Source organism: Caretta caretta, chromosome 3 (genome assembly GCF_965140235.1).
Source record: "Caretta caretta isolate rCarCar2 chromosome 3, rCarCar1.hap1, whole genome shotgun sequence".
Taxonomy (NCBI): domain Eukaryota; kingdom Metazoa; phylum Chordata; order Testudines; family Cheloniidae; genus Caretta; species Caretta caretta.
Window position 1 is genome coordinate 99,570,271 of NC_134208.1, and position 21,389 is coordinate 99,591,659.

Genomic DNA, 21,389 nt, shown 5'->3' on the forward strand with positions numbered 1-21,389 from the left:
GGCCAGAATATGTATTATGTACATACAACAGTCTAAAGAGTATTCAGCTCATCAAGTTACATGATCAATTGGACATCCCTGCCTCTCACTCTAAATCTGAGTAAAATGTGTCTGGTACAACTCAATAATGTCTATACAAGGAATTTCTGAGCAGGTCTGCAGACTTGGCTTACTTTTTAAGTCAAAAAAAGAAAACTTGAAAAATCCAGATCTGAGTGATATTTTTCTGATAATTAAAAGTGTGGAAATATTATGTTTATACTACTAATTTTATTATTACTTCTACATTACTATATGCTAATATATTGTAATAAAATAGCTGCTAAACTATGTAATACGGGCCAATTTCACGTGACTGTAAAGGTGCATTACATGGCTCATAACAGTGTAAACAATACCCCCAGGGGAAAAAACAGAAAATTACAAATCCTTGTTCACGTTTACTAACCCCATTGCAGTCATTCTTTTCATGGAGCTATGTCCTAAGGCTGCTGGACCACTGGTATGTCTTGTGGCAGCCAGAGTGGTTATAAATAGAATTAAATTAATCTATAATTGAAACAGAAGAAAGCATAACTGAGGGCAGATTGCTTTAAAGTGGTAAAGCGATGGATCTCCTGTTGTTCTAAAACTGTTTATATCTTTCTGTGTGCCAGCAGATTACCTCATTATAGTGTGTCAATCATGTAACGGGGAGGAAAAACATAGAAAACAAAATGCTACAGGGCAGAGGAACACAGCCAGGATAAAACACCATCATAGGAAGGCTGTAAGCATGCAAATAGCTGCATTGCCAAGACCTGACTATTACCTCTGTTATATAAAACTACAGCTAAAAATATGCATGAAGGAAAGCTCAGTAGTCTGCAGACCATTCTGAAATTGCAGTGTGACTGGATGGCTTGTTGATACTGCTATTGCCACTGGATTTGCTCAGATAAGGCTCAGGCTGAATTTTAATCTTGAGTTGTATTGGAAGTTTTACCAAATATTTTCCTTTAGCCCCCCCCCCCCTTTGTGCATTGGAGTTTTTTTTACACTCCACGTAAACTACGTTAACCGAGCTTTCCAAACAATTGTCCTTCAGTTTCAGAGAGATTTAGCTGGAGAGTATAGTCCGAGGTTTCATGTTTTGCCAGGCCCTCAGGGGCACAGACAAGCAGCTGTACATTCCTGCTTTTTAATGGTGTACTGACTCAGTGAAAAGCTAAAGTCCCATAATAACATGACATTGGGATGGTGCCATTGGTTGTGCTATATCCAGTGTCAGTAGAAATAGCAGAGTCATTCCAACTTCTATTGGCTGCAGCCAATCCTAAACTCCATGTGCTAGAACAGAAGGACTTTCCCTGTGCTCTATTTTCAAAGTAATGCTTTTTGAAGAAGGAAGGGAACTGAAACGCTAATGATTTTGTTTTTATGTTTCTTCCTTGTCCCTGTTCTTGCCCAACATCAACAACGTAGCTTTAGCCCAACATGTCATTTAGACCGAAGTCATGGATTAATATGCGATGACTGCCCTCCTGGGTATGCAGGACCACGCTGTGAGAGGTAAGCAAGTGCCATACAGCAGTCTTTTTTACCATTTCTCCCTTAAAGTCTAAAGCAAGAGTACTTTTCACACAGGATTATTATACCTGTTTGTTCTCTCCCTATGCCCCCCAAACTTGCAATGAACTCACCAAGGAGGTTCCTATTCATACTTCTCTATCATAGAGTATATGTACTGATGTAATTTATTTATTCTCTACACTAATTTTCTTACGTTGCTTTATAAATCAGCTGCAAAAAAAGGGATCATTTATGATGTTAGTGTTAAACACCAAGCTACAACTTCAAAAAAGCAGTTGTCAGAAAGCAGTCAGAGTTTTTAATATTATCTTTCTGGCTATTTTGTGCCCCTTTTGAGTTTTCATAGTTATTTTTGTGTCTTTAAAATGTCAGTCAAATGCTTAGAGCATGGTGAATCAATTATTCAGTGCATTACTGTTGGTTCTTTTTAAAAAGTCAGGGTACAACCAAAAATACTTTTCTAACAGAATTTATTTGTTGTGTTAATTATTTTAAACCAATATTTAAAATCTTTCTTGCTTCTAGATCTCTATTGCTGTACCTTACTTAGCAAGTGGAGCTACTGGGTTTTAAATAGTGACAGAAAAATATCTGTGACAAATATACAGCAATGCATATTAATAATTCAGAGACTTTTCTGTTGCTTGAGAATATTAAATTTTTAACCTATATAGAAAAAGACAAAAAGAGAAGTTTTGTGTATAAGAACATGAGAATGGCTGTACGTGGTCAGACCCATGGTCCATCTAGCCCAGTATCTTGTCTTCCGACGGTGGCCAGTGCCAGGTGCTTCTGACAGAATGAACAGAACAGGGCAATTTATCAAGTGGTCCATCCCCTGTCACTCAGTCCCAGCTTCTGGCAGTCTGGTGTATTTCATGTATACTTGGTCTTAGTCTAATTTCCCTCCATGAGCTGTTGGTATTGAGAGAGCCTAAGGTTTGCTAAAGGTCTTCTTCCATCCCCGCACCTCTTTTCTGTGTTGTACTGGAAGGCCTAATTTAAATGGCTGCAGAAGTTACCATTGTGTAGATTGAGATAGGTTGGGGTAAGAGCATTTGACTCTCTAATGCTAATCAGGGAGGTGCAAATTGCACACCTCTGTACCACAGGGAACAATTTCCCGCAAGGGGAATATCATCTATATGGGAGGGAAGGCAATGTTTACACTGTCTCCTCCTTTAGGGGCTTCACCAGAGAGGGGCAGCTTTTCAGTTCAGGCAGTGCTGAATCAGCATATCCCCAGGCTCCCTGACCACAGCCTCTTGCTCTCCAGCATATCATCCTGTTGAGTAGGGCACTGTCTAGACCCTGGATCCTCCGTGGTCCCCCTTTGACCTTTCTTTTGATGGACTCTCTGACACTTGGGACTCACTGCTAGAGTTTCCTCCAGCATCTTCCAGCACAGACGCTAAAGTGAATGAAGGCCACTGAGTGTAAACTGATGTAAGTTACAGGATGAGAAGTGGGAGAGTGGGGTTGTAGCAAGAAAACTGAAAAACAAGAGGTGTAAGAGAAGGCAAGGGGCCCGTTTTACACCCTTTTTCACCTTCCTGTATATTTACCCTTGTATAGCCCTGCCTATCCAACTTACAGTCACAGTGACTTCCCCTGAAATCCCCTACAGTGCAGTATTTTCCCTGCACCACAGAGAGAGAGAGAGAGAGAGAGAGAGTATGCAGGCTGTCACCTGTTCCCACCCACCCTCACTGTGGCTGCTCCTGCTAAGTGCTATTTCTGCCTGTCTTTTCCTGTCCACCTCGGACAGCATCCTCCTCTTTTCAGCTAGGGGACTATGAAGTTAATGACTGCAGGAGGTAATCGCATCAGGAGCACTTTGGTGGCAGTTTGTCAATGCAAAGTCATTGACAGTTTCCATCATCAACAAATGCTATTTCAGAGTGGAGCATAATCCGTAGATTAGTGCCAAGGATGGAATCTGAAAAAGTGGTTGGTTTTTTTTTTTAAATATAGCAAGTTGTGTAGAACAGCTCACGGCCATTGATTACATTAAATATTTAGAAGGCAGAAGAAAACATGTTGTATTTGCTATTAAAAGTGTATGTGTAATTGCCCAAAGATTGTACATGAAATTCCTTTTTATTTTAGTAACAGCAAGCTAACAACTGATCTGAGTCATATGAAACTAGTAATTTAACAGTCCCAAATTATCATGAGGTATCTTATATACAGTTCTCTCTCAAAACAACAGCCTCATACCCTTTCATTCCTACAGCTGCCCACAAACCTGCTTTTGCCTGTTGTAGGGGAATATGGTCAGGACTCCTTTATTTAGGATGCATAATACTCTCCATTATAAAGGATTCCTGGGACCTTTGCATTGTGAAATATCAACACCTTCATTGTTTACAGCAGGTCTTATATTCAGCTGGGAAAAGCTCACACTCCCCACCCCCAGCTTCCAAAGTGCCTTTTCTTTGTCCTATGAAATTGCATTCAGATTTAGCAGAATGTTAAAGTATCAAAAATCACTGTCAGTTCTCACTTGGGTTTGTCGGGAAAATTTTGGTAGCCTGTCAAAATCACTGACCACTCTGTAAAGCTTGGCCTGTGTCACTACCAAAACAGTGGCAGCAGAAGGAACTGCTCTGGGAATGCTTGGGAGCTGCCAGACCAGCTAGATGTGGGGGATGTGGGGGAGACAACAAGGCTAAGTTCCCCTAATAATCCTTCTTCCCCAGACTTCCATTTTCTCTTTCCTCAGGGGTGTGGTATAGGACTGGAGTTCTCCCAACTCCCAGAGGGGCAAGAGAGAGAGAGCCAAGCCAAGCGCCACCATAACCCATCTCAACGCAATACATGGCCTGAGTCACAATTTACCTACTCCATTCTGGGGACATGACATAGAGCAGGAGCTCCCCTAACTAGTGAGGGAGGGAGGCAAAAGAGAGCCAAGTCGATCTTCCCCATAACTCCCTGCACCCAGCACGTAGTTTCAGCCTTCCATCCTCCCTTCTGGGGGCATCACATGGGGAAGGAGCCTCCCATCTCACAAGGCAGGGAAGAGAGAGAAGGGCTGGGCTCCCCCGGAACACCTCCTGGACCCAGCACATAGTACCAGCAGCATGTTCCTTCTCTGTGATAACTGCTTTTTCTTGCTGCTAGCTAACAAAGGCTCAAGCAGTAGCCATCTTTGCTACAATACTGACTGCTCAGGGATCAAACCCTGATGATGATATTTGATGGGGGGATTGTTATAGTGCTACAAAATAGAATGTGTTTTTATCTTTGTTATTTTAAAAATACCCCCCCCCCAAAAGAAAAAAACACCAACCAAAACCAACCTATGTTAAAAGAATGTTGTTTAGGTTGCAAAGCCAGGCACTCAAAAGGCATATCCAGGCATAATACACAAGATTCTTGCTTGTGTATCCTGCCTGGTAGGTGATGAGATGGAGCTGTCAGCTCGTTGGAGACACTGGCTTAAATAACATGGAGGTTCATAGAGTTTTAGTGTTCCTTTACGTTAGTCTGAATTCTTACAACATGACATGAACAACAATATTAGCCTGAATTAGGAGACTTTTACGTTCCTTCTTTTACTTCTCCCTTTACAAGTTGGTCTTACTGTGAAGTGTGAGCAATTGCAATGGAAAGGGAGAGCCGAGCAGAATATAAATAGAAAATGGGCTGCAACAGTAAAGATACACTTTCAAAACATGCAGTAGTGTTCACTCAGGTGCAGTAATGTTTTACATGGTACCTATAGAAAGCAACTGACAGGTAAATTGAAAAATAGGTGAGTTTTTTTAACATCCCTAGTTTGAAATTTGCAATGAGCAGTATATCTTACTTAGCTACAACTAAGTGGTTCCTGCATTACTGAGTTCATTCTACATGACCTCTGTGTGACAGACATACATCCCTCTAATATTAAACAGATTGTTCCATGTCGCAGATTTGTTGTGTATTATTTTATTTTATTTATTTATTAGGAAAACAAATACATTTGCTGCTGTATTATCAGGTGAACTTGTTTTCCCAAAAAATATTTTATGTCCAGGAATGGGGTGGGGGAGGGGAATTGTCAGTCTTCCTGATTAGTGAGTACAGAAAAGCAGCTTACTTGGGTAGCTACACATGATGTGCTGTACAAAGGCTTTCCAACATGGACCTGAATTCCTCTGGAGTGCCAATAGACAGATTTCTTATTATGCTTTTGTCTCGTCTTCAGTGCCAGTGACAAGATTCCCGCACCCCCACTGAAATCTAATTACTAGCAGAGCTGGCAGGATTTCAGCGGTTCTGTATCTACAGTGCTGTTTTTTAAGGCACTTAAAAAAATACTTGAAAGAAAAATCAAATCATCCTTAGTGATTAGTGAGACAACAAAACTGTAAACATTTCTCCTAACAGGACTATGTAAGTACCCTGATTGATAGTATCTCTTGTCTTAGGTGTGCAGATGGCTATTTTGGACAACCTTTAATACCAGGAGGATCATGCCGGCCCTGCCAGTGTAATGACAACCTTGACTTCTCCGTTCCTGGCAGCTGTGACAGCTTATCTGGAGCTTGCCTGATATGTAAGACTGGTATAACAGGTCAATACTGTGAAAGGTGCGCTGATGGATATTTTGGAGATGCTCTTGATCCAAAGAATTGTCAATGTAAGTCCTGAACTCTGGCTGCTCCTGACAGAACTGATATATTCCATATCCACATAACTGATGTGTACCTGAGATGTTGGGGGGGGGGGGGAGGGAGGAGGCGTGCATGTGAGTGATTCAATATATTTATATAAGTAAAAATGATGCTATATATCTATATCTATTTGTGGAAGGAGATATTTCAGTGTATATATAAAGTCGAAATTGTTGAAAAGCATCCAGCTACATGTGAACAGTGACAAGGATAAATATGTGTGTTTGGTATTGCAGCAGGGGCTACATTTTTAAAATGGTGTTTTAAGAGATACAGTAATCAGTAAACACAACTGCCATTTACTATTAAGACTGTGTTTTTCAGGCCCACTTGTTCGACATTTTACTTCATTTAGGGCTTGATTCTCCTCTTTCACTAGGATAAATCAGAAGGCCACAGAGGCCAATTTAGTTACATTGGTGTAAAACTAATGTAAGTTAGAAGAGAATCAGGCAATTGTTTTACTGCAGTATGCTTCATGGGCTGCAGTTTCTACAGCATTTGGCTAGAATATGAAGCTTTGGGCCATCACTACTGGGTTTTGTCGTTTTATCTGATACTGACTTGCAGTTTGGTAGTGGGAAAGTCATTTAGACACACTGTTTCAAAAGTGGTCTGTAAATTTGGGTATCTTAGTTTGGGACCCCAACTCTAAAGACTTTTTTCCATACGTTCTGAGCATCACCAACTCCCTTTGAATTAAATTAGGATTGTGGTCAGTACCCCTGAATATCAAACCACTTGTATTTAAAGTTGGACATCCAAAACTAGAAGTACAGGGAGTCCTCGACTTCACGACGTTTGATTTACGATGAACAGCACTTCTGATGTTTCTGAATTGACACCCTGATTCGACTTACAACACTTGGTTTCGACTTTACAGTGCTTGGTCCTGCAAAGGAGAGGATTGCGATTCTGAGTTACAACATTTCAACTTACAATACAATTTTCAGGAACCAGTTGTGTCGTAAGTCCGAGGACTGCCTGTACCCCAACTTAGGGAGGCCTCTTTTGAAAATGTTGGTCTTTATTTAGCAATCTGTTTAATTGGCATACAATTATAATACTTATCTCCATCAGAGGTTGAATTAATTATTGTAAAGCACTTTGTTCTTTGTGTATAGCGTTCCTTTCATGGAGGATTTCAAAGCATTTTTATTGACAAGTTATCAAGTTTTTCCATTGTGTGGATATACATACGTGTGTCCATATGCATCACACATGGGTATGGGCGCATAAAAATATTTTGTGTGTGTGTGTAAAGGTATAGTCGGATATGTATGCATACCTATCTCTATATACTGTATGTATATGCAAAATTATAATGCTAATATCTATCTTGTATGTAGCACTTTTCCTCGTTAGATCTCAAAGTGCTTTACAAAGATGGTCAGTATCTTTCTCCTCATTTTACAGATGGGGAAACTGAGGCACAGAGTGGTGACATAACTAACAAAAGGGTTTTCCAAATCTTCTACACCTAGACAGTGCTAAAAACTCAGCATTCACAAGTAGTCTCAGAACTGGTTAATAATTCATGGGCATGATGTCACATGATCTAAGACTTTAAATATATAATGTCACGTAAAAAGCAGTGCATTTCACATATCAAACTACAGGTACAAGCACAGCTCCCAGTACTGCCTTGCCCTCCCTCAGACATTGACATGGCTGAAGCTTTGAACATTTCTGCAACAGTGGCAACTGCAAAGGGGAGGTATCTGGAGTATGATGAAAACATACAATAAAAATATTAAAAATAAATACATTTTAACACATAATTACAATTGTTGCTTTTGTAGTTAGTTATGATGACAGTAAAGCCTCAATGTATTCATATCCTTGTGTTCACAGTTACCTTGACTTTATTTTCTCTCCATCTTTCGTGTGGATTTTCTTTTTGAATAAGATTTTATATTTCTTTAACAGCATTCCTTGAAGTTTGCCCTGCAGCTACAATATCAGAGGGACTATGACTTGACTTGGTTGTTTTCAATTTTCACTTTTTATCAAAGAGCGAAATCCCAGAGTATTGTAAAGCATGAATTTTGCTCTGAGGTTATTATTCGAAATGTTTCCTGCTCTTTCTTAAGTAGAGTGCTATTGTCATTTGCATTAGCTGTTTCAAATGATGGCCCAGCTGTATATTATCACAGCATTTCTGCATTTCAAAGTGAATTTAAAAAAAATTAAATCTAAGAATATTGAACAAATGTCCTAAGCCTCTTTGATATGATTCTTCTGGGTTGGTTTTTAGTGATGGTAGTGTGAAACAGCCACGATCTGGCAGAGAAAACAGCAAGCAATTATCCTGGTACTATCACAGTTGGATCAGATGAAAAAAATTGCATAATGATGTGTATGTGTGTGTACCATACCATAGATAAAGATAGATGTGTGTGTGTGTGTATGATATGAATAGTAGATTTTGACCAATGTAATTTGGGGGGAAATTTCTTTTGCTGGAAAGAACAAAACATTTCCCTGACAGGCTATTTTATTAAATTGCAACTTTTTGAAGTTGCTCAGAGGTTTGGACAATAACTGTGGAGGTGAATCAGTGAGCAGTGTGTAAGTGAAATAAATGCAGTTTATTGTGTGGATCTGTAATTTAGCAGATGATACTACTAAATACATGCTACTCCTATACGTATTATACACATTGGCAGAGCTGCGAAAAAGAACCAGAGTCTTGACTTCCAACTTATGCCCTAACCACTATATTACACTCCTTCTCAAGAGCTCATCCATAGTCAAACTAGGAGTACACTGTGTGGGATTTTGAGTATGATATTACTGATAGCATAACCTGATCTGTGTAAAAAGTGTAATTTCTGTCTTAAAGTCTTGAGATACCATATTTGGAATTGTCTGAAAGACAAAAATCCAATGAAGTCCTCAATAGACTTACTGTATATATATTACATGCTGACAACCTATGTTATGCTTTTAAGAATGGAGGTTTACAAGTGTATAATCTTTCACTGTTGATCTCAGAATTAGAAAGCTATTTTGAAGGATGTATGTAATAATAATCATTATGTATTCTTTTTGGAATGTAGGTAGTTTTAAAAAGTAAACAAACTGGGAGGCAATAGGAGGAAAGGTGGATACAAGGGTGAGGGAAGTAGGACAAAGATGCAGCTAGAAAAAAAAAGGGAAAAGTGGGGACAAGTGATACAATCTACAGGAGAAGGGTTTTTAAATCTTTGTATTATATTAAATATATCCCAAAATGTAAGTAGATTAAAGCATTATGAAGACATGAACAAGCTTTGCTTGTTCCAAAAAAAGACATTAGGGCAGTACAGGTTTTAATTTATGTATGTATGTATTTATTCCAGTATGTGAAGTGCTTATCTAAAGACCTAGGAAAAAGGGGCAATGAATAGACTCACAAGTTATAAAATCTGCAGTCTTTTGTTATGAAGTGACACTCATCACATAGCACATCAAAAAAATAAAAAAATACCATTCTGTATAAGAGCCAGCATTTATCTGCAGATCGGAGACAGTCATATGAGATGACTGCAGTATTCCCCCATACATAGACTAGGAATAACTGCAGTATCTGAAATGCCATGTGGTGGTCTGTGGGATGCTAACTTTTTAATGCTGATCACAATGTGTACTGTTGGGACTACAAGTGTTTCTTAAAATGAAATGTCAAGTTGGGGTTTGAGAGAAGGACCAGAAACAGGCATTCAGGGAAACTGGCAGGGGCAAAAGATACCGGAGCATGGACCTGATAAGCAGAGGGAATTTATAGTATAAGAAGTATAGGACTATATGAACTCCTCTCCTGGGGAAGAAGGGAGACGGATGGTCCTGTTCACGAAGGTGAAGGGAGATGTGAAAAGTGTCTATATGGTCACATTCCTCACCATCATATAGCCACCTCTCTCCCTTCTGTAATCATTATGGATTCTCTGGTCTGTGTGACTGAGAGAGGCATGATCAAAGGGAGTGGGAGGAGGAGTTGGTAGACTAGCCTCGCTGTGCATCAAGTTCTTCCTCTCTCAGAGCATCAGAACTTAGAATGCAGTGCATCAAAAAGTATACTGCCTTGAGAAGCAATAACTCCTTTCCATAGCTCTTTCAAAGTGAGATTGGGCATAGATTGGATAAGGCCAGCCAATGGCAGCAGGGTGCCTACCTGAGTTACATTGCCCGTTGCTGAGACGGAGGCATGGAAGTATATGATCTCCAGTTTCATCTTTGGGCATTACAACAAGCTAGTCTCTAAACCTCAACCCTATACCTTTTCATCGCTACTCAACCACCATCCTGCTGATACGAAGATTTGGTACAGTGGACAGGCTGCTCTTTAGAAGCAGTGGGTTTCAGCAGATCTTTGTTCCTTATTCCTCAGTTTTCCATGAGATTTTGAGCATGTAATCTATAGAGTAGGAAGTAAAAGTTTCAGACTCTTGATTATAGGTGAACATGTCCATAATAGTATGCTCTCCTATTTTTGGATTCTGGTGACTTGCAAATGATTTGGTTTATCTCGAAGCAAAATTCCTCAGTTTGCAAACAGTTTTATAATGTACAGTTACAGGTGCACAAATCCTAAAATAGGGTGTGATAGTATGATGTGCTGAGTTCCCTGAACCGCCTTTATCATCAGTGAGAGTCTAAGGTGATCAGCACCTCACAGGACCTTGCCAGTAATAAGTCTAATAATACTGTAAATGCTTGGCTTCAAAAAACTGTTTTGAAATTGGAGTGTAATCTTTCACTTATTATGCATTTCATGTCCTCACAAAGTGCATTGTGACAACTCTGTTTCCCTGTAGCATGTCACTGCAACATCAATGGCTCATTCTCAGAGATCTGCAACTCTCAGACAGGGCAGTGTGAGTGCAAGCCCAATGTTGTGGGACGTCGCTGTGATGAGTGTAAGGTGAGTAATCAGAACTGGGATTTCATTTAACTCTTCTCCACTGTTTGACATGACTAAGTGCTTGTCCATTTAAAAAAATATTATGGATTGTTCCAGGCAAAGAAAAGCAAAAGTTAAATGGTTTTATTGCTATAGCAGGAGATTAGTGTGTATTCTGGGAGTTTTCTGGAGGAAAACTCAGCACTAAATGAATATACCACTTTCTGTGTAATTAACATGTATACCTTTTTATTCTAAGTCACCTGAAGATTATATACACTATCAATCCTTAATGTATATGAAAAAGGTAATACATATGAGAGCCCTTAGGAAAAAATTACTGTCTTAAAAGAGACTGGCTGATTTGCAAAAAAGCAAATGCTTGTCTTCTCTGCATTGAATTTTGTGCTTTATGCATTGTGAAGATTTTCACGGCATGAAGGTAATGAAGATTTTCATGGCAAAACTGCCTGTTGTCTTGGTGCATTAGTTCAAAAGAGGAAAACATTGCAAAAGATAGTTCCTCTCATGGACCCACCCAACAGCCCAGTCCCCAAATCCTTGATTTTCAAAGTGTTTTGTTCTTCAGACCACTAGAAAATGCTTCATAGATTACTGTAGCTCCACAGACTGCCGAGTGAGAACTCCTGACTTTGGCCCCTCTCTGTTAAAACACCTAAACAGGTGCCTAGTTTAAAGCACACGAGGAATTCTATGGAAATGGAATGGATTATTTCCACACTTAGCTTTGTACTTACTCAAGTAGATTTCTGGGTCAGGGCCTCCATAAATGCCCCACTTTGATTTTCAACATTAGTCAAAGGTTTCATTCAAGGGAGCCCCACTGACATCAGTGGAACATACCAGGTGTAACAGAGGACAGAATTTGTCCTTTGCTGTACAATATGCACATACAATAATTAAAGCTAGTTAATACTAACCATAGAGTTTATATTTTAGTTCCCATTGTTAAATTCAACATTTTGTGTATTTTGTTTCATAAGTATGTTATCAGATGGTAGATGCAGAGCTAATCTTTGTTTAATGCCGCACTTTTTTCTCAACATCTTTCCACATCACTTCTCTGCCTTTGTTGGCTAACTATCTTTTGCCTTTCACTCCTAAAGCCCAACTACTTGTGGGCCCCAGAAAAGCAATTCTGCATACCCTGTGGCTGCAGTCCTTTAAGATCCATGTCACTGCGCTGTGATATGTCGGGGAGATGCATCTGCAAATCAGGATTCATGGGTAAACGCTGTGAGCTCAGCAGACAGGTGCATAAACGGAAAGAAAATCCACGGGCCGTTCAGCAAATCCAAGTCCCTTCTCAGAGATGGGGCTTCACTGGTACCAGCGGGTGCCCACGTGGTGCTTACAGGCCTGTCGCTTTGGTAATCAGAAAACCTGTGTGATGCATGGGCTGGATTTCAGCATTTGTTTGTGCATGGGGACTCCCAAATCGTGGTTGGAGGTTTTTACACCCATTCTGTGTTGTGCTAAATTAACAGTTTATCAAGAAGCCACAGGCTTAGGAATATGACATGGTACAAATGCAGACTTTTAAAATATTTACACTCCTTCAGGATTGAACCTAGCCCAAAGCACAATGTAGGCAAAACCATAAATACCAGAATAAGTCTAGAGACAACATAATCAATAGTGAGACATACAGAAATTATGGGTGAAATCCTGGCCCCATTGAAGTCAATGGGAGTGTTGCCACTGACTTTAACTGGGCAGGATTTTACCCTATATATTTACGGATTCCAGATATCAAGAAATTTAGTCCAGTAGAAGGATCAACCCTGATGATGAACATATGTAAGGGTTCTGGATCATCGTATGTAGTAGACTTTGAGTTTTCACTAATTCACGTGCCAGCTACTTGAGCTGACTTCTTTTACTGGCTAAAGTGCACATTGGAAGAATCTGTTTCCCAACTGAAAACAATAATCAGGGTACTCCTGTTATTTTTCATGTCTAGTCAAAGCAGGCTTTTTTGAAGTTGGTGTAATTATAATGCCCTGTTCCTAAATGGAAGTGTTTAGGATATACTTTTGTTACCCAAAACCATACGCACAAATACTATTTGCACATATTTTACACATACATGAACATCCATCATAAAGACAAAACATAATAGTATATTCGGAAAGATTCAGAATATTTCTTTGTTTTTATCCAGGGTCTTAGAAGTGAGAAATTTGCTCCCTGTTAAATATGATGCTTATAAAATGGAGTTTTAATTTCAATATATAAATAGATTTTATTGAGGATTAATCTGGGGGAGACTGCATGACTTATCAGAATGCCTTTCACTCTGCAAAACTCATCACTGTAGACAATACAGTATGCTGGTGATCCTTCTTTCCTTCACGCTATGCAATTCTAGCCTGTGAGCCAATTTTACTGTTTTTCACTCTGATAAACAGAATTTATTAGATCCTATCAAACCTTTCATTGAGAGCTGAGCTGCATGCTGGGTTATGCTTGCTTCGCTGCATTGATCTGAATCCCTGTCCTGAAATTTTGCATATTCACATTTCTTCTTTTGAATTCTATTTCTTCCTCTTATGAAAGAAATCTTTAGAGATGGTCTGTAGATTTAATTGAACCTGGAAATTTAATTACATGAGTTTGGGTATTCCTTTCTCTGTTATGTTTCATCATGCTAAGGTACATACCAGTGTAGCATATCACTATAAAATGTGGAAATGAAAATTTGGATAATTACTTGTTATATGTATGATCTTTCATTAGTTTTCACATGATTCTTCCAGCTGACCTCTGCCCAGAGGCCCTGTTCCAGCAATCTGATCCATGTCAGATCCATGTCAGCTAAACAAAAATACTCCACCTCCACAGCCTCATGCACTTTAATGACAAAATCACTATATGCAAAGTTTGGTTTCCCTGTCATATTCACAGTAAACATAAACCTAATGTAAAATTGAACTCATCATTTTAATACAAAGAATTTTGTGCTGCTATAGAACTTCTGTTCAGCTGATTCAGTGTCAACAATTTAACCTATCGGCCGAAAGCTCAGCATAGGTCTGTCCAGTTTGATATATATTAAAGCCTTAACTTCCTTTCTTCACAAGTATTTTTGCCTTATACAGATAGGCTTAAGGGGGGAGCTACTTAGTGTTATAGCCACTGATATTCAATGTCTGCAGAATATTTGTCTTCAGGTTTTGATTTTGGAAGGCCCCTGGAGCGGTTAATGCAGAAAAAGTAAAAGAATAAAATGAAGAGAAACAAGAGGCTGATTGGTTAGCTTTATCTTTGGCTGTCAGAGCTATTTAATTGCCCTGAAAATATTGGACAACACTCAAAACTAGAATAAAAGGATGCAACTCACATTGAAGTAAATAAAGTTGCACTCGCTTATACCATAGCTGAATTTGGCCTGTGAATTTTACCTTAATGCTTTTCCCCCCCTGTTTTGGCAGCAAAATAGAGGGTTCAGTTGTTTTTTTGTAAGTTATCTCTATGCGTTATTCACAGAGTGCTGTAGTCATATATACTGTTTGACAAATGTGTGAGAAATGGTCCCTGGCCCAAGGAGGTGAAATCTATCCTCCCATTCCATCCTGTTTCCCTTCTGTGGGAGCAAGAATGGGCCTGAAATCAGACAAATGTAATAAAAATCATAATGATAATGTGCAAAGCATATAGCAGACTATGCTGAAGCATAGGTCAGTATTTGTATTTATTCAGTTAGCTTATGACTATAACCTTCAAAAATATCACAATCCAAATATTCAGTTCAGCAAGATGGAGCCGGCATTCCAGCCAGGTTAAATGGCAAAGTTCTATAAGTGACCTTTTAGAGCGGACTTCAAAATCTCTCTGCTAAAATAAATTGCTATACTTAGGGATGCCTTATGAGTATGTCTTTGGGAGGTTGTTGGCAATCTGATTACCCTCTATTTCTACATGTGTTGGTAGGTTCTAGAAACAGACATCATAGGAAAATTCATCAGGTTTACACAGCAACACAAAGTGCCCTAATTCTAATAAACATTGGATCAAATACTTAAGTCCTTACTCAGATCAGAGCCAGCAAGATACGTCATGTCCTCAACTCAAAGGCTTTAGGATCTGGCCCTTTATTTTTAATTTATTTCAGATTATTCTTATTGCCGTTGAGGAGGAAAGAACTCAAATAAACCCTCTGCCCCCAGCACTTTTACTGTTTAACTCTTTGTTCTGCAGATAGACCTTGTCTATACTAAATGTTCTTCCTCTGTCTTATGTGGCAGCCTGGAACATTTGGTCTACAGTCGTTTAGAGGATGTGTTCCCTGTAACTGCAATTCTTTTGGTTCCAAGTCCTTCGACTGTGATGAGAATGGACAATGCCATTGCCAGCCTGGCGTAGCAGGAAAGAAATGTGATCGCTGTGCTCGTGGGTTTTATAACTTTGAAGAAGGAGGATGCACTCGTACGTAAACAATGAGGTCCCATTTCATGGCCTGTTGCAAATTTTTCCCTTCTCAATCTGTAGCATGTTCTTCCTTGGACTATCCTACGCTATATCTAAGGTGGGGGCATTGCCATGGGCCGAGCTGCATACAGAGAGAAAACAAGATAATATGGAGTGACCCACTCTTACCTCTTTTTATAGCCAAGCTGCTATATCATGGGTATGCATAAAAGGCATAGGGACAGAGCTGGTCAGGAATTTTTAAATTAAACATTTTTTGGTCGGAAAATGGTGATTCATGTAAACTTTTTGCAGAAATGATCAGTCAGGAAGGTTTCTCAGGTCATGGATGGAATTTCTGGTCAGAGAGTGAGCCCTACAATAGCCCAGTGGCTAGGGCACCAGGAATGTGGGATACCCAGGTTCAGAGTCCCTGCTCTGAATAAGGGGTAGAGAGAGTGAAAAGGACACTGTCCTGGTTGTTAGGGCACTCACCTAGGATATGGGAGACTCACTGACTAGCCATGAAATAAGGAGTAGCTTCAGCAGATGATATTGAGAGAAGATCCACACCTGAATATCCCATACTCCAATGGCTTGGGCAGTCTTCTGGATGGTGGGAGACCCCTGTTCAAATTCCCTCTCTCCATTAGCCAGAGTGGGAATTGAATCTAGGTCTCCCACATCTCTCATGCCCTAACATCAGGGCTAAAGTTATAGGGAGGGCAGCAGCAGGACCCCCTCCTTGTTTGGCCATTTTGTTAAGTAAGCCCTTGAAAGGAATGGGAAACAAAATCAGTTTTGTTTAATCTGAAATGGATTTTTTTTCAGTTTGCCTGAATTTTCACAATTTTAGTGTTCAGTTCTGCCTAAAATGAATTTTTGTTCATTTTTTCCAAAAATTCCTATGAACCAAAAAATCAGTTATTCACTCAGCTCTAACGGTAACTGCCATCACCAAGCTCTTAGTGCATAAAACAAGAGAACTGTGAATGGAGTTCATGATTGGTAGAGCTGGTCAGGAATTTTCCAACAAAATTTTTTTTTTCAGGAAATGCCAGTGTGTTGAAACCAATTTTTTTCACAGAAACATATCTGTTTCAGCAAAGCTTCTGTTGGGAAGGATTCTCAGGTCTGTATTTCTTTGGGGAGGGGTAGAGAGAGCTCAAGACCCACCCAGAATAGCCAGGAGCCCAGTGTTTGGGGAACTCATGCAGGATATGGAATACCCAGGTTCAAGTCCCGGGTCCAAATCTGGGATAGCAGAGACTTGAACCTGGGTCTCCTGCTTCCTAGGGAGTGCTTAAAGCACTGGGCTATAGAGTCAGCCGCTGCTTCTGTTGATCGATTCTGTTGGAGCTATTCCACTTTCTGTAAATATTTAACTATTCATTGCGGCAGAGGGAGCTCCTGACACTTATAGCTCAGTGGTTAGTACATGTCTGAAATCAGGCACAGCTCTAGAGTTAGTGTCTCTGTCTCTAGCTCAGTTTTGAAAGTTTTGGTTTCATTCCTCATTGGAACAGAACCAAATGTGGAAACCTCAAAGTTTTTCATGAAATGGAATTCTTGTTTTCTGGCCAACCCTAATGATTGGTCTCTTCTTCTAACAGTCACAGAACTAGAAAGCACATCCCTTTTGTGAAATCTTTCTGTCTTTAATCATCCTACAGATAATAAGAATACTTAAATACATGTTTCCCCACTTATTACAAAATGTTTTTCACGTAGTTGAGTAAGGGGCATGAAAGGACAATAAATGAGATTTTACATTAAAATCTTAAATTCTGTTTCTCCAAACACAAAAAGACGTAAGTTTAAGACAGTCTATTAAGCTGGGAAAGCAATCCAGGTAAAAAGGGAGTTTTTTGTTTTAGGAGGGGTTTTGTTTTTGTTTTTTTGACAGAAATATATTTGCTTTGTACCAGATGAGAAAGCCATTGTTAAAAAAAAAAAAATCCAGCTACTTAAAATCAGAAGACTCCGATTTTTAGAAGTTCTAAAATGAAGAAAATAGACAGGAAGGAATTCTGTTAAAAATGCAAGTCCCTCCCGCCCCCATCTATTTTTAGTAAGCTTTTTATATGTTGTTTCAAAAGACAAAAAATACAGGAATTGAATAATAAATCACATAGAAAAGACGGAATGTTTTTAAGTATATCAAATCATGCTCGAAAAAAGTCCATGAAAATGAGCACCAAAGAGACAGTTAAGTGTAGAATAAAATATTGGGCCTCTTTTATCTAGCATTTATCCAAGAGGAATGTAATTTAGAGATTTTTGGTATAATAAAAAAAACATAAAACCTACAAAGGTATATTATAGAAAAACAAAGTATCACAATATATTACTGACATCCGTACAGAAAAGATGTACAAGATTTCTACATGTGAATCCAGTTCTTCACCTACAACAAATGAATTCTGCTTTTATTATTTATTTTATTAAGCTCACACACTATAATTATTGTGTATTGTAATATCAATTTATTTTTAATTAAATAACATTTGTAGCGAATAGTACTAGAGTCTGGAAATCCAGAGAAGAGAATTCAAGTGACAGACTCAGTCCCTCAGTGAGCTCTGCATGGCTGGGCCTCTACGCCAACATGCAGTCAATGGAGCTGTGTGGGCACAGGAGTCCATCTGCATGAAGGTCATTGCAGGTTCAAGGCAAACATTTAATCATTTTCTGCAGAAGTTGATTTGTTTTAGAGAGATCAATTTTTACCAAACCACAGCCAACTGCTACGTTTCCACGCCATGCTCATGGTTTAGTTCTGGTTGGAGTAGAAATATTTTGAACAATAGAAGGCTTTTTATTGGTACATTTTACCTGTTCATTGAGCTCAATTGGGGTTGTGCCACAACCCGAAGCAAGGGGTAGTACATTGTAGTGCTGCCCTAGAAACAGACGAGGGAACAGATAGTCACTCAGGCCTGGGCTGCTTGCTCATTCCCTTTCTGCTGTAGTGGGGCGTGAGGGGGGAGTAACCAGAGCCAACCCTGTACCTGCCCTATCTATATTTTTAACCATGAGGGTCAGCAACCACTGAAACAACTTACCAAGGGTGGTAGTGGATTCTCCATCACTGGCCATTTTTAAATCAAGACTGGAGGTTAGTTTAAACATATACTGAAACAGGAATTAATTAGGAAGTTCTGTGGCTTGTATCGTACAGGAGGTCAGACTAGATGATTCCAGTGGCTTTATAATCTATGAATCTATGGATCCGGAGCAAATTACTTTTTCCAGCATACTGATGCAGTTGCATTGGTCAGAGCCCCCACTCCTCACCTACCTGTGGAAGCAACTCTCCCATCCAAGACGCTACCCATGATGTAGAGTCAAGAGTTGCCCTGTGCCAGCCTTCTTGGAAGTGTTAGATTGTCCATAATCTGGCCCATTATATTTTAAGATGACTCAGTTCCAGCCAATAAAGCTAAAAGAGCTGAAACTTTAACTGATAGTTCTTCAATCATAATTCGTTGGGAATACCCAGAATCCAAACATTTGTAGATTTAATATTTTTTCCATAAATTCTGGTTGACTATGAATAGCAACATTATCTCTGATAATTGCTCCAGTTAGAGCTTTAGTGCCATCATTCTCTTCATAAAAATTCTGGATTTTATCATCTAGCTCAGTGATTTATTTCTTCTGTTACTGCACTGCATTGTTCTAAACTTACCATTTTATTTGAAACCGGAGTCTAATTTTGTTTGAAGAGTTTATTACAGACCCATTAAAAGCAGAATGTGGTGAAGAAAGGGAACTAGATTTCTGTTCTACTGTTTTAACTGCTTCTGAAGCAGATGCTGTTACCCGGGGTTCTTTCAACCCAACGCTCTTGGTAACTTTTACTCTGTGCGAGGTGGTGTCAGGAAATAGATCAGGGGAGACACGGCCGTCCGACCGATAGATGGCTGGCACAAACAGGACAACACAAGAGTGCTTTCACTTAAAGCTAAACTTTACTTAGTCTCAAGCACTTATACACACGTCTGCAACAGGTTAGTAAAACACCCCCAACCCTTGATAATTGCCAAAGCTGAGTGTGGTTCTCAAGTGGCACAACGACAGCCCGACGCATCCAGAGGGAGAGTCCAGTCCTGAAGAGTCCCACCACCTCAAACTTTTCCCCCTTACTTATACATTAGTAATAGAATGACATGTCCCTTAAAGCAAACTTGTTAAGCAAGCAGTTCCAATGGGCAAGCAAGAAGCTCCTTCTGATTATTGATTAACTAGGTGTGGGTTTTTCCAGAGTTTGCAGCCTTGAGGCCCCAATAGACATTCCTGGGGCACATCCTGCTCTTCTAAAATCCATGTATCAGCAACTTCAACACAATTCTTACCAGGAAGGACGCGGGGTCAAGCTGCCCTCTCTGTGGCACCCAAAAACCCCCCTCCCCTCCTGCCTTAGTTAAACTGAGACTGCTGAATGGCCAATTTATAGCCTGCTAACTTGGCTGCTTTTAACAATAAGCCATAGTGGTTTCAGGCACTTTACTGGTTTGCCAAAGTCTCCCGGAACAATGCAACTAAAGGGGATCTCAGTGGTGAATGTGGGTTTTCTGCTGTCCACATTATTAGCGCCACTTGGAGTTGCAATCAGTTCAGTAGTAGGATATTTATTCAGACTCGCTCCCTTATTCTCTTTCTGCCACTTCTTTAGAGGCAAAAGGATGAAAAGAAGGGGAGCCAGGAAGATTTGATTTTTTTAAAAAATATCTCCCTCTTAAAATAGAAGTGCTTGCCTACAGTGAGCCTCTCTGCAGAGAAATTCCAGCAAAGAACAAGAAGTGGAGAGGAACCCTTAGACTTCAAAAGGGAACAAGAGGAAGGAATAACTTTATTTCATATAGATATAGATATATGACAACAGAAAAGTGTCATGTAGTGAAAGCTCTGATGAAAATGGACTTAACCTTGCTCTCTCTATGTCAGGGAGAGAGGATGACTTTATCTCTGTTTTATTTCTCTATCTCTCTCCCCTGAAGCTTGTGAGTGTTCCCATCTTGGTAATAATTGTGATCCAGTCACCGGCCGTTGTGTGTGCCCTCCCAATACAATAGGAGAGAAGTGTGATAAATGTGCACCAAATTACTGGGGTCATGACATTGTCAGCGGGTGCAAGGTGAGTGGATCTCTTATTTTCTCTCTGTGTGTTCCATGTTTTCTATTGTGTAAAGTACAGTAGTTTGAAGCTACAATACAATTTTAGGCTTGTAAAGAGCCACGTGGTTGAGTTTTGAGTTTTGCAATTTGAGTTTTGAGTTTTGTGTTTTGAGTTTTGCAATTTTAGGCTTGTAAAGAGCCACGTGGTTGTGTTTTGAGTTTTGGTATCAATCAGGGAAACAATATAGGTGCTGATGACCTGTATCTGAATACTGCAGACTCTCTGTCCTGGCATACAATCTGTTATTTGCTGCATCACCAGATCTGTTTGAACCATATGTTCATCCATGGTGAAGCTGTTGGATATTGTTTGTTTATGATTTCTGTATTATAGGTATATTAACTCAACTGGGAAGATTACTGTTACAGTTCAGGGCCCCACTATGGTCCATCAAGGGCACCCACTCTTAGTCTTCTAGCACTCCAGCGATTACCTCTCTTGGGCGGAGATGCACATTTCTCTCCCTACTGATGGGCAGGCTGCACAGCTCCCTGCCTACTCTGTGAATTCATCAGGAAGGCAGACTGACTCAGGAGGCCGCTTTGCCTTCCTTCCTCAGAGACTATAAACAGCATAACTGCCGTTATGTTAAGTTATGTTAAGTTAACGTGCAGCTCTTTCAAACCAAGTGCATTTCTTCTTAAGATGAAAGCAT

The 21,389-nt window shown here is 39.7% G+C and overlaps 1 protein-coding gene across 3 annotated transcripts in view; it reads left to right on the top strand.

Annotated features, from left to right (window-relative positions):
- Positions 1 to 21,389, top strand: part of LAMA2 (laminin subunit alpha 2) — a 476,685-nt gene that overhangs the window by 300,939 nt on the left and 154,357 nt on the right. For 2 of the 3 annotated variants that reach the window (XM_075126729.1, XM_075126730.1), the window contains exons 18-23: positions 1,465 to 1,551; positions 5,991 to 6,202; positions 11,036 to 11,142; positions 12,249 to 12,512; positions 15,390 to 15,570; positions 20,556 to 20,692. In XM_075126729.1, the coding sequence (XP_074982830.1) occupies positions 1,465 to 1,551; positions 5,991 to 6,202; positions 11,036 to 11,142; positions 12,249 to 12,512; positions 15,390 to 15,570; positions 20,556 to 20,692 (988 nt within the window). The remainder of the gene's footprint in view (positions 1 to 1,464; positions 1,552 to 5,990; positions 6,203 to 11,035; positions 11,143 to 12,248; positions 12,513 to 15,389; positions 15,571 to 20,555; positions 20,693 to 21,389) is intronic. The other variant, XM_048844580.2, reaches the window with a different exon arrangement.